Below are 12810 nucleotides of genomic sequence, written 5' to 3' on the forward strand. Positions count from 1 at the left end.
TAAACATACTTTACATGTTATGACCTTTAATTTTGTGAAATGATCTTTTTATATTGAGAGTTTATTTGCAACAACTGATGAGAAAATGGTGAAAATGAGGAACAGTAAAGCTTGAGGGCAGAGGTGGGTGTCCTTATAAAGGCGCTGTTAAAAAGGATTACTTCCTCAAGTTGAAGTAAAAGTGTCTTATCTGGCTTTCACAACCTCTAATGTGCATGTGTTAAAGTGTATGACTGCTGAAAACACATTCACTTCACTACTTTGAAACCTCAAATGTTACGGTTTAAGCTCAGAAACCACTATCACGTTTATTACTATCAGGTTCGTGATTCAGACTTGTAAATAGAGCCTACCAACAAATAATACAAATGTTTCCAGTCTGTGACAAATGCATGTACAGTAGATAAATTTGAAAATAGTTGTAGTGCTACTTTAAAGTGAGAGGACCACTCAGATCCAGTGATGTTTCGCAGCCAATTTAATGCTCATTTCATTTAACATTCATTCAGAAAATCTCCAGAGGTCATCTGAATGTGTGAAAGAAACTTCATCTAAAGCCAACAGTCATCAAATCTTTATGTACAGAATAGGGGTTAGTACAAAAAATCAAGGACACAGAATTATTGTGAAACTCTTTTTCTTTTTACTTATACTAAGCATTTGACCTTTTGAACCAAGCTTTCATATCTTCAAAGTTCAAATAATCCTTTTGTCTGTAATATTTTGTCAAGCTAAGCCTTGCTTTCCTTCATTTCAGTGCAAACAATATATCCAATGCAAAAATCAAAAAGTAGAGTAAAATATTAAATCAGTATCTGAAAGGGAAAAAAAAAAAACTTTGGGGAAATAAGCACTATCAAACAGGAAGCCACAAGGAATCAAACAGTTAAGAGAAATATTTGCGGGTTAATGTTGTAAGACCGGGGTATCCGCGGGGACGCTGAAGTTGACTCACATTTTCAGTCCCATCCTGAAAAGAGGAATTTGTAGATATTTTATATGGGACTGAATGTTTATGTTTAATTTAATTTATTTCAATTTTCACAAAATTGTTACACAAAATTCCATCTACCTTAACACGTTAGAGCGTGTTTTAGTTGAGGGGCTTCCAGGCGAATCTCTGACAGTAGAACACAGTCTGCATAGAGTAGACGTACGTAGAAATGAGATCACTGCTGAGCATTCATAAGCTGAACAACTTTATAACTTAATAGCTGTTTACTTACTCCACATTTGACAGCAGTCTTGAAGTCACTGCACCTGTATGTCGTCAAGGTGCACGGGTCTGAGAGAGAGAGAAAGACATTGAAATGAAAGTTTAAATGACAGAACGGTGTCCCATTCATGTCTGATCTCTGTCTTGATTACATACATGCAAGAAGTTGATTAATTTATCCTTTATCAAGTAAACATTTGCTGGTTCTGGCTTCTAGAAAATGTAAAAATGTGCTCACTGGCACGGCCTACAAGTGGAGCAGAGCTGTTATTCATGTTATCAGTTACACCTGTGCTGCAACGAGTAATTTGTAAATGTAACACTGGGCTGTTAGAAAATGTGTTGACTTTTTTCACGATCTTTTGAAGGAGAGGCACTTGTGTCAACTGACCTACAAGTGGCGTCTCCTGCCCTTTACACAGGTGGATGAGAGCGCAGATGGACTGAGGGGTGGCGTAGCCCAAGATGGCGTCTAGCACCATTTTGCTAAACTTGCCGATGACAGACTCGCACTGAGCTCGGTAGGAGGAGGGCACGATATGACAAATCTCCTCCAGCAGCTTGATCACAGCGCCCTGCAGAAGAGCAGGATGTAAAACAAGAGTTGTCCACAAAGTCGGCAGTGCTGTCTGGTGGCATTTAGGTGTCTGCGTGGGTGTGCGTTACAAAGAGATACTGTGTTTGTTCACGTGTACATGTTCCTTTGCTGCTGTGTGACTCACCTCAGTCCTTTGTTTAGGCAGCAAGTCCTCCAAAGTCTTGACAAGAAAAATGCAGAAGGAGCATTGTGATGTGGGCAGCGCCTGATTGACAAAATTAAACACAAGAGTGGGAGAGTGTTAAGCACTGAGAGATAAAATTGGGGCATATTCCCATTTAAAATTTCTTATGTGTCCCTCTTGGCTGTACTTAACTGACATTTTGGTTTGTCATAGCAGCCTGAAGGGCCTCGTTGACAAAATAGCTGAGCATTTTCTGCTTTTCACAGGAACCACAGAGCCCAAGGATTTTGCAGATCTCTGCTGGTTTCTACAGCGAAAGAGAGATTATGTGTTAAGTCTCTTACTAGCATCAGAAATGCGGTGTACACAGACAGCAAAGAGTGAAGGACACATCATTATTATTTTACTCCTGATATTATTGTTGCCTGCAACTTACTACAGCACCAGTGATGAAGGTGATGGCCACTGGAAGCATCTTCTCCACCTCTTCTTTACAGAGTTTGGCAGTACTGGCTGGCCCGGGCAGGTGGTCACACAGATTTTCGATGCCATCCATGATCTTTTTCTGGAATAAAAGGAGGTCTTTAATGTTGGTCTTCAGGACAGTGGACCTGTTATGGATGAGTTGGTGTAAGAACCACTACTTAAATCTAAACACTGAGCAAGAGTATGATTGTTGACAAAATCGTCCTCTCTGCCAACTACAATCAAGTCAAACAGACAGTAGGCAAGATAGTGGACAAACAATGTCAATTACATGTCATCTTTGAGCTCGCCATCTGACGGGTATCTGTCTAGTGCCTTTAAACCAGAGAAGCCAAAGAGAAAACTCCTCTTGCTCTTCACAGAGTTGTGTCTTTCTCTTACTGAGGGGCATCTGTAGACTCACAAAGCTGCTGAGGTAACTGAATTTTAAAAGCTACTTTAATGCAAAATAAAAAATCCAAGGCTTTGTAGACTTATCAACAGGTGTTAGCTGGCTGAAGTTGTTGAGCTTGATTGACTGAGAGATGAGAAGGCGATGACTGATGACATGAAGTAAAAACAGACATTTGCAAAAGACCATTTCAATTGCAACAGCTCTGCCATAAATTAAATTTAATAATACGAGCTTTTACACTTGTGATAATTCTACTTTGTGTTTACCCCATTAACATACATGAGGGGGACACTTTTCAATATAATGGAGTCCAGTAAACCACCAGCACCCACTACAACCTCAATAATAAACATAAAGCAGAAGCTGTTGTATTGCATTAGATTGTACAGGTGTTCCTAATAAAGTGCTTGCTGAGTGTAGAAATGCACTGCAACTACTAAAATAAAAAAAACGTCATGATTATGAGTTGGTTTTTGGTAATTTGTTAAGCCCACAATTTATTGGTTAATTTATATATTTGTTCATATGATTATTTAATTCGTAATGTCTTATCATTATCATTTATTTAACTAAAACCACCCCCAGTGGTCCCTGTAGCCATGAACACTGTTTACAGCAAGATCTGACAGTGATTTAGACTTTGAATTTTTAAAAAAATGCTTTTAAGTTGATAATTTACTGCAACTAATGATTATTTTCATTATATAGTAATCCGCAGATTACTTTCTTAATAAATTGTTTTGTCTACAAAAATTCAGAATACAGTGTCCAAGATGATATCTTCAAATGTCTGGTTTTATCTGACTACAAAAACCTGGTCTGCAGAACCCAAAGATTACAATGTTTACAATGACATAAAGTAGAGAAAAGCAGCAAATCCTCACAAAGGAGAAGCTGGAACTAGAGAACGACGTCATTTTTGCTTAAAACGTGACTGAAACAATTATTTGATTGTCAAAATAGCTGCTGAGTAATTTTCTGGCAATCGACTAATTGTTTCAGCTCTACCTTTATAATGTCATTTTTTTCCCCCCCATACATAGTACATTTACACTTTATGTCCTGTAATTGATGGTTTCAATGTAATCGATGTGTAGATAAAATGTTACAGAACTGATGTATTTTTTTCTTTTCTGTTCACAGCTACCCAATTCCAACCCACAGTTTTCACCAAAATGGAGCGTAAAGAGAGTGGTGAAATGTCTTCCTGTATGATGTGTGACTCAAAATAGTTACTCATGGTCATAGAAATTAACCAGTTAAAGCTTTCTCTCTTTGGACTCGATGGGACTCCCCAAAGACCAGATTGGGCTCAGAGAAAAGCAGATCTTTGAGGTCAGGTGAGCTGACTGAAACTGAAACTTACAGTAAATTTCATTTCAACTTTAGTTCAAGATAGAAAATAGGAAGTGGTGTGTGGTACCACCTAGAAAAAGGGACCTTTCCTTTATTGTGCATGTGCATTCAAGTGTGATATATATCAATGTATGCATGACTGATTACAAATGATTTACATCTCTGAATGAGTAGAATGTGCTGATAAAAGGTGTAAAATAATTCCAGGAACTTTAAGTGGGTTTTTTTGTATTTACAGTAGTGAAAACTATTCATCGACAAATACTAGCAAGCCGTTGAGATTGCACAGTGTGTATTTTAATCTTGACTTGTCAATGTGGATATTGACAATATAACAATCAGTGAGCAAATAATCCTCTGGAATGTGTTTGCTGCTCAGGTAACTATTGTACTCACCTGGAGATCTGCATTGGAAAGCAGGTCAGCAAGGAGTTCAAATATTTTGGTGCAGTCCTGGCAGGCGTCATCAGTCTGAGTAGAAAGTCAGAGTCACGTACTGAAATTGAATCAGCTCCTTAAACTGATTTTATCATGCACATGTGCCAGGCTTCATAATCTAAGTTAATGTGTGCATGAGATACATTTGTGAATGATGCTCGATCATTTCTGTGGTTGAAAACATGTTATGTTCAGAAGAATCTCATTAGTAGCTGCGTCATTTCAATTAGACTCAAAACTGAAACATTAGAAAAAGCATATGAGAGTAGGTATATTTTTGATCTTCCTGAAAGTGGCATTGTGTCACGTTGAATTCGAGAGACGATCAACTTCCTGATTTTGAAGAAACGAAAATCTTAGTTCTCTATAAGAGGTCAACACTATTTCCTTACGTTTGTTGCATCACTTTTAATTTTAATAATTGCAACGTTTTCTTAAAGAGTGGAATAATGGTGCTGAACCATCATTCCACTCTCACCATTATTATCACATAACACTGTTGTTATACTTCCAAAATAGGCCGTTTAGAACACATTGTTTTACAATCGTAGTACTTGATATACACAAAAAATAGTAACCCAGGAATTAGGGTGATACCCCTATGTTTGTTTCTAGAAATAATATTTGTTGTTTAATACATTGTGTTTCTGTAGGATACATGCACAATTTATCTTTTTTTCATGTTTTGAATGCAAAAGACAGTGACTGTTATAAAAAAAAATCAAAAATCATCACTTACTGCTTTCAGTGCATCATTTTCCAAACCATTGATATTAAAAGTCAGAGCTGCAGGGAAATTATTTGCCGTTAATCATCCTTATTGTAATTTGTAGCATCATTTGACATTTTTCTTATATGCTTCAAATAGTGAATTCATCATCTTATTAATAATATTTCCAATGTCTTACCACAGCCTTGGAGACCAATGAAGAGAAGTAATGCAAACTGGAATGAGGCCATCATCAGTTACGTATTCTCAGGTTTTTAGTTGACTGCCTTCCCTCCTCAGATCTGTGCCGGGAACAGAAAAATGCAGCTTATATTTGACAGGATCCTCCAGCCACCTATAGCCCCCACCCAACTCAGGCCAGTATGATAAGATTTGTTTTGCAGCATAGCGGAACTTTTTTTTTTCTCTGCCTCTCAAAATGCTAATATTAGTCAAGTTGCATTTTCAGTTCCTCACACCGAGGTACAAAAACTTGACATCATTTATTTTAAAGACTCAGATGTGTTTGCAGATGTACTGTACAGTAGTTATATTTAAAATATGCAATGATTGCACTGTGTCATATCATGTTATCCCATAGTTTGGTGCATTCTAGCTGTGAATACTGAGATATATTTTTCAGTTTATCTGTAAATATCATCCACTTCACTGAATTATATCAATTAAATATCAAATACAATCAGAGTTGGTGTTATAGTGAAAAAGGCTCCATATTCTCTCTACCAGTACTATTTAAAATTATATTCTCTACATCTACACGACTCATTGCCTACATTGAAGCTAATAAATGTTTCACAGCACCACAGGCTGATTTCTAATCTCAGTTTTAGTTTGAGAAACACAAGTGAGACATGTGATCCTTATGCTTTGAAACCACCCTCAATTTTCCAGAATTTCCACTGTACTGTATCAGTAAATAGACTAAACATGAAGTGCCACCTCACATCTCATCAAGAAACTTCTTTTATATACTCATGACTCCCGTCTTCCTAAATTTCAACCCTTTTTCTTCAAAAGCAGTGTTATTAGTACAGTAAGTGCATCCTAAGGTTTACCCATTTAGCACACCACCATTTTACTTCAACTAACAGATTGATTGTCATGAAATTTTTTACAGACATCCATGTTCCCAAGAGGATGAAGCCGATAGACTTTGGTGATCACTTGAGTTCTCCTTTAGTGCCATCAGTAGGTTGACATTTATGGTTTTGACTGAAATGTCTCAACAATTATTGGATGGATTCCCATGAAATTTGGCTGAGAAATCGCCGTCCCCCTCAGGATGAACTGCAGTAATGTAATACTTTGACCAAATACCTGCAAAGGTATACTGACATTCCCATCAGCCTCAGCTGCACTTTGTGTTTACTGCTAATTAGCAGATGTTAGCATGTTAGCATTAGCTCAAACCCTGACAGAGCTGCGAGCAAATCTGTAGACTTACTGGGTCAAAATACATAAGTATGAATAAAACCCCCAAAAAAGTCAGAGGCATAAAGTCTAAAGATAAAATCTAATGGCTGACTTTCCAGGTTTGGTGTTACTTTGTATCAGTCAGTTATCCTTTCTAAACCATACTTGATTAATTAGATTTAATGCCAATGATTGGCACGACAGTTAAACTGATTTAGTGGATTTTGTAACGAATGAGAAAATGTTAAGATAAAAAATGTCCTGAGGACATGAAGCCAGAAGTTGGTCACAGTAGAAAGAGGCTGTAAAAATGATCACTTCCTCAGGCGGTATTTACATTTCTTGACATAAAACCACAAGAGTAGTTCACTACTTACAGTGTGTGTTTGTGTGAACAACAGGTGAATTACAGCAGTCATGTAGATTGACGTACCTACACACAGCTTTACATGATCAGTAATGTGCATCTTTTTGTATAAAGGAATTCACCTCAAATCCATCTAATGATTAAAATCATGGTCTGAGAAGTTCATAGATTGAGTTTGGCATAATTCATGTATAGAAAAGAAGTTAAATTCATAATCATAGTTAGTAAAAAATCTGACTAAGTGCACAGAATAGTTGTTTAAAAGGTTTATTTGTTACAGTTAATGTGTTCATACAGTATGTTTTCAACATTCCTTTTACCTGAGATAATCTTTTTGTCTACAATATTTTGTCAAGCTAAGCAACTCAATGTAGACAAAATATATGATGCAAAATGACAAATTCAGTAAGATATTAAATCAGTACCAACTTGTGAAATAATTACAAGGCAAGATGCCACTTTGTAGAGCACTAACAGAAATATTTGCAGTTTGATGTTGAAAGACCTGGATCATCCATCTGGGCATCAAAGTTGACTCATACTTTTAGTCCGACCCTGAAAAGAGGAGCATGGATATAATATGTTTTATGATCTATTAAATTTGTGTTTCATTATCTTAACATTTTCCACCTTGAGAGCAGGGCTGCAACTAATAATTATTTTCTCGATCAATCGTTTGGTCTATAAATTGAAAAAGTAGTAGTCTTCAATGAACGATATTGGTTTTTTTTATCAAGGAAAACTAAGAAAATCAGAAAATATACACATTTAAGAAGCTGGAATCTGATTTTTTTTTTTGCCATTTTTGCTTGAAAAATTACATGTATACTAACTACTAATGTATACTTGCATCACATTTGAGGGCAATAAATCTGTATAACTGCACACATGTAGTGCAATAGTTGTCACAGAAAATGACTTGACAACAACTTTGATAATTGATTAATAACTGAAATAAATTTTCTACCAAAAATGTCACACATTCACTGAGTCCAACTTCTCAAATGTGAGGATTTGCACCACCTTCAATACTGGGAAATTGTGAAGGGGAATTTTTCACAATTTTCTGACATTCAATAGACTAAACGATTAATTTGTCAAAAAATAATTGATCTCTTATGCAATTGATCATGAAAATCATCAGACTCACCTACAGGTGCCTCCTGCAGCTAACACATTCAGACAGCAATACATGTGATCCTTGGCATGGCTTTTTTCAAGAGTAAATGCACCAGTTTCTTGTGATCCTTGGTGTCCAATACCTGACACGTTGCATGGTCGGGATTATTTTGACAAAATTCATCCAGTAACTTAGTCAGAATGTCCTGCAGAAGAACAGGATGTAAAATAAAGATAATAGTGAGCCTGCATATCTTACACACACAGTCTACAGTGCTGTCTGATGGAAGTAAAGTGTCTGTATGGGTGTGCAGGACAAAGAGATACTATTTGTTCATGTGCTCACGAATGTGTTGCTTCACTGCGAAAATGTGATTTGCTTCAATCAGATCCATCCATTTGATAATACGTTCGAAGAATAGGCATGTGGGGTCCTCCTTTTTTGACAGACAGAAATGGCAGGTGGAGTTAAGCACAAAGAGATAAAAATGTTATAATTTCACAGTTAATATTCCTTTTATCAAATATTCCCTCCAAGTTTTAGCTAACTGACCTCTTTCAATAGATCATCTTCAGACACCAAGTGACAGAAGTGAAGGAATCTGCAGGGAGACTGTGATTTCTACAAAGAGAGGGATCGAACACTTTCTTTGTTGAGGACAAACCTCTCAAAAGAATCAGAAATATACAGAAAGCAAAGACAACAGGACTCAGGAATATTATACTGGGAAACATTAAAGCCTGCAACTTACCAGATAAGCAGTGATCACGCCAGTAACCACTGGTATCATCTTTGTTTTGCAGACTTTGTCAAAAGGGTCTGATAGCTCATCACAGAGCATATCAAGGAAGGCTGTGAGGTTTCTCTGAAATAAAGGTATGTATTAGCTACATAGGTGCAATTTTTGACATTTCAGTCAGTCATGTCACAAAACAGCTATTCAGGCTGAGTGAGACAGATGGGCAGCATCCATGGCTTGTCCAGTTTTAATTAGTTGCTGGTGGGAACACTGAGTTCAGCTCATAGTGGAAAATAGAAGTTGAAATAAAAAAAAAAACCTCATTCCAGTATGTTACAGGGAGCTATTTGTTTACATTTCTCTAATCTTGCGGTCAAAGGGGAAGCTAATATTAGTTGTTTACAAAGTTTCATAATCAGTGTCTGGAATCAAAGTACAAAAAATGTAAACAATTTTGTTTTATGTGTACACAGATGCATTTATACATTTATATACAATGAATAAAGTGTCCGTTCATCAAATCCTATAGTTTGGTTCATTCCAGCTGAGACATACTGTGTAGGTTTTATATAAAGGGCACACATTCACATTATAAAATAACATTATGTTGAGAGATATTTTTTATATTTCGTCCACTCCATTTATGTCAATGAGAGCAGACTTAATAAGGCAGGATTTGGTTTGCTGTTGTTTGGAGTTTATTTGTTTTGGCTTCCTGATACTAAGCTGCTGTGATGTTAACCTAGTGTAACCCGGTGACGTGGACATTGCAGATTGGGTTAATTAAGCAACTGGATGGCACTGGAACTGAGCCCTTGAACTATATCACCAAATCTGGGAAGGTCGTGAGTGCAATCTCTAATCCAGGAAGGCTGATGGAAGTGTGCCACGGTATTGATATCCTGGCATTGTCACGTGCCTTTTCTAAGTTTTATCTCTGTCCTGAAGCAAACTAATGAGCCAAATACATTTTCCGGGTGTTGAAGTCCAACCTGAGGGGCACTTGACAAATTACACATTGACATATATACACAGTATCTACTCTCATGTGCAGCACTTTCTCCAATCAGAGTCTACAGAAACGTTCATAAATCACCCACTGATGTAGGTCAGTACCATCTCATTTTAATGCAACTTCCATTTTATTGCTCCTGCTCTCATACTGTGCCCAGTGTGCAGGACACAGACATACACTTCCCTTTGAAATTATTTTCAAATTTCAAATAACATGAAGGAAAACAAGGCCCCGGGATATCCATGGTTTAAATCCAGCAGCAGTTTTCACATCTTTAATTATAAAATGTTTTGAAAGTTAAGAAAGTCTGTGTGTGTGTGTGTGTGTGTGTGTGTGTGTGTGTGTGTGTGTGTGTGTGTAGCAATCAGATCCAATGTCCTTACATCAAACAGATCTTATCATATTTACAAATGTTGTTATGAGAACACACGTAAATGTGTAAAAGTTGATTCTGTAGCGTCTTACTAGGATATCTAGAATAATCATATGCAGCTAGTATACAATGAATAATAAATAATAACAATAAATTGTGCTTTGAACTAAACATGCTGTCCAAAAGGATACAAATAAATTATTTTAATTAATGATTTATAGAGTACAAGCCTTTGTTTGGCCATTATACTGTAGAATAGGTTTAGTTGTGTTAAGATTAACTGGTCAGACATTTATAACAGACATCTTGTGATACATCAAGAGATCATTTACCATTAGTGCTGGGTTTCCATAGAAATGCTCACCAAACTTTTGGCACATTTCACCATGTGTCTTGATTCATGTCCCGTAGCTCATGTTGAAGCACTATCCTCTGCTGCCTCTATTAATATACTTTCATTATCTCACTTAAAGATACAGTCTTGTGTTATCGCTTTAACATTTTCATTGTTTATTTCACTATTATACTCTACTATGTACATTATTTTTTGGTCTTGTTTTTCTGCTTTTTTTCATACTAACAGTCTTTACTATCAGTATAACAGAGACTTATGTCAGGTATGATCACTGACGTGTTGCCAGTAATTGTTAGAAAGCCTGGTGGCAAATCAAATGTCAATCTTACCCAGTCGATCTTGTTCTGCTTTTGTGTCTGTAAGATATGATTTCCTCAAAAGCTTTTTGTTTAATCTCATCTTCACCCGCCGATGCCAGTGGTAGAACTTAAAACCTGTCTGCATATTTACAAGAACAATCATTACCAATGCAGTCCTAAGTCATACAATTTAGGTTTATTCTTAATGTCAACAAATCACAGATGCGGGTTATTAAACCAGCTTGTTAAAAGTATCTGTTTGACAACACAGCTCTTAACATTTTGAAAACTGTATTGCTTTTTATCCATTTCCTTGAGGACATAACAGAACATTGTTTGATAATTATTATTAAAATTCTGTGGACATTATCAGTGTCTCAAATGGAAGCGTTAGTAAATGCATTTGAACATTAGCATCCCAGCATGCCAGATGTTACATGCTCAATGTCAGCATGTTAATATTCAATACTTGTCTTGCCTTCACATATATTTATTATGCTAACAGTGGGAATGTTAAGTTTAGCATCTTAACATTCAGCCTCAGAGATCAAAGTTAAGTATAAAGTGCAGCTTATATTGCAGAAAGTTGTACAGAGTCCAGCAATATAAAGCTATGCCTTATAAGCTGCATCTGAGATGTCCTAAATGTACTGTACAGAATATATCTAGTATGTCTCTGATATGTAACAAAATGGCTGCTTTCTCTGGCGCCACCCTCAGGCTAAACTTTACATTTGAGGCCCACATGATGAGGGTCTAAGAATAACAAAGCTGCCTCTTCACTTTTCTTTCATTCATCAACTTTATTCTCTTGAGTATAATAAACACTTCTCATCTAAATTAACATGTTTCTGTAACACTTTACTTTAAGTCCCCTATTTAGCATTTATAAGCAGTATACAAACATTGAAACTGGGGAAAACACACTATAATGAAATTGTAAGAATATATAAGTGTTTATTAATGTATTTGTCAATAACTAGAACTCCTCCTGTGGGCACCCATAAGTGGAGATTGATGTATATACAGATAATAAATGGCAAAATAATACATTTGTAATAATATAAAATGTCTTCATAGGACAGGTTACAGTCATTAATTAACACTTAAATGTCCTTATATTTGCTTTTAACTACATTATAGTATGTTATAAACCATTAATGAAATGTTTGTAATGGGACCCTTTTAAAGTAAGTCCTGAAGTCTAAGAGTCAGTTCTGGCATTAGTGAATGAGCTACGAAGTATGAAATCAATCAGGGAATCCATTTTGTTATAAGAAATATGGACAATCTTCTTTTTTGTTTCAGCAAAAATCATATTATAACAAAGTCCATCATACAAATAAAGCCACTGAATCATTATCTGTATAACAATAGTTAATACAGAAATCATGTAATTACGTTAGCACTATTTTCTTTAGAAAACAGATAAACCTCCGGTGTTGTTTGTTTTGTTTTGTTGAATACTGTCAGATTGTAGTTGTTGACTTGAACAGTAAATGTGCAGTAAAAAAAACAAAACCTCACGTGTGTGTCAAGTGGTGCTATTTTTATCTTGATTTAAGGTTTCCCAGACATGTTTTCACATGCTTATCTTTATGACCAGTAGTTTATGGCAGAGTATGTGTGTCATTAATTCAAAAGTCTTTAGTGTGTCTGTTTTACACTAAACATTACAACAGAGAATTGCATTGCCTAATAAGCATTTATGATGCACGTTTTATTTTTATAATATGGAAATAAAAATAGACCCGTTGAAGCAGGGGCGGCCCGCGGCATTGGTCAAA

The 12810-nt window shown here is 36.1% G+C and overlaps 1 protein-coding gene across 1 annotated transcript; it reads right to left on the bottom strand.

Annotated features, from left to right (window-relative positions):
* Positions 1–460: 460 nt before the first annotated feature.
* Positions 461–5688, bottom strand: LOC122968614 (prosaposin). The gene is made up of 10 exons (XM_044333973.1): positions 5521–5688; positions 5352–5398; positions 4571–4645; positions 2375–2503; positions 2135–2245; positions 1939–2019; positions 1608–1791; positions 1227–1285; positions 1073–1138; positions 461–970 (listed from the first exon to the last, which is right to left on the bottom strand). Exons 1-9 carry the CDS (start codon positions 5573–5575, stop codon positions 1094–1096), a joined length of 786 nt encoding a protein of 261 aa, XP_044189908.1. The 5' UTR covers positions 5576–5688; the 3' UTR covers positions 461–970; positions 1073–1093.
* Positions 5689–12810: the final 7122 nt, after the last annotated feature.

Source organism: Thunnus albacares, chromosome 18 (assembly GCF_914725855.1).
Source record: "Thunnus albacares chromosome 18, fThuAlb1.1, whole genome shotgun sequence".
In the NCBI taxonomy this organism is placed as follows: Eukaryota; Metazoa; Chordata; class Actinopteri; order Scombriformes; family Scombridae; genus Thunnus; species Thunnus albacares.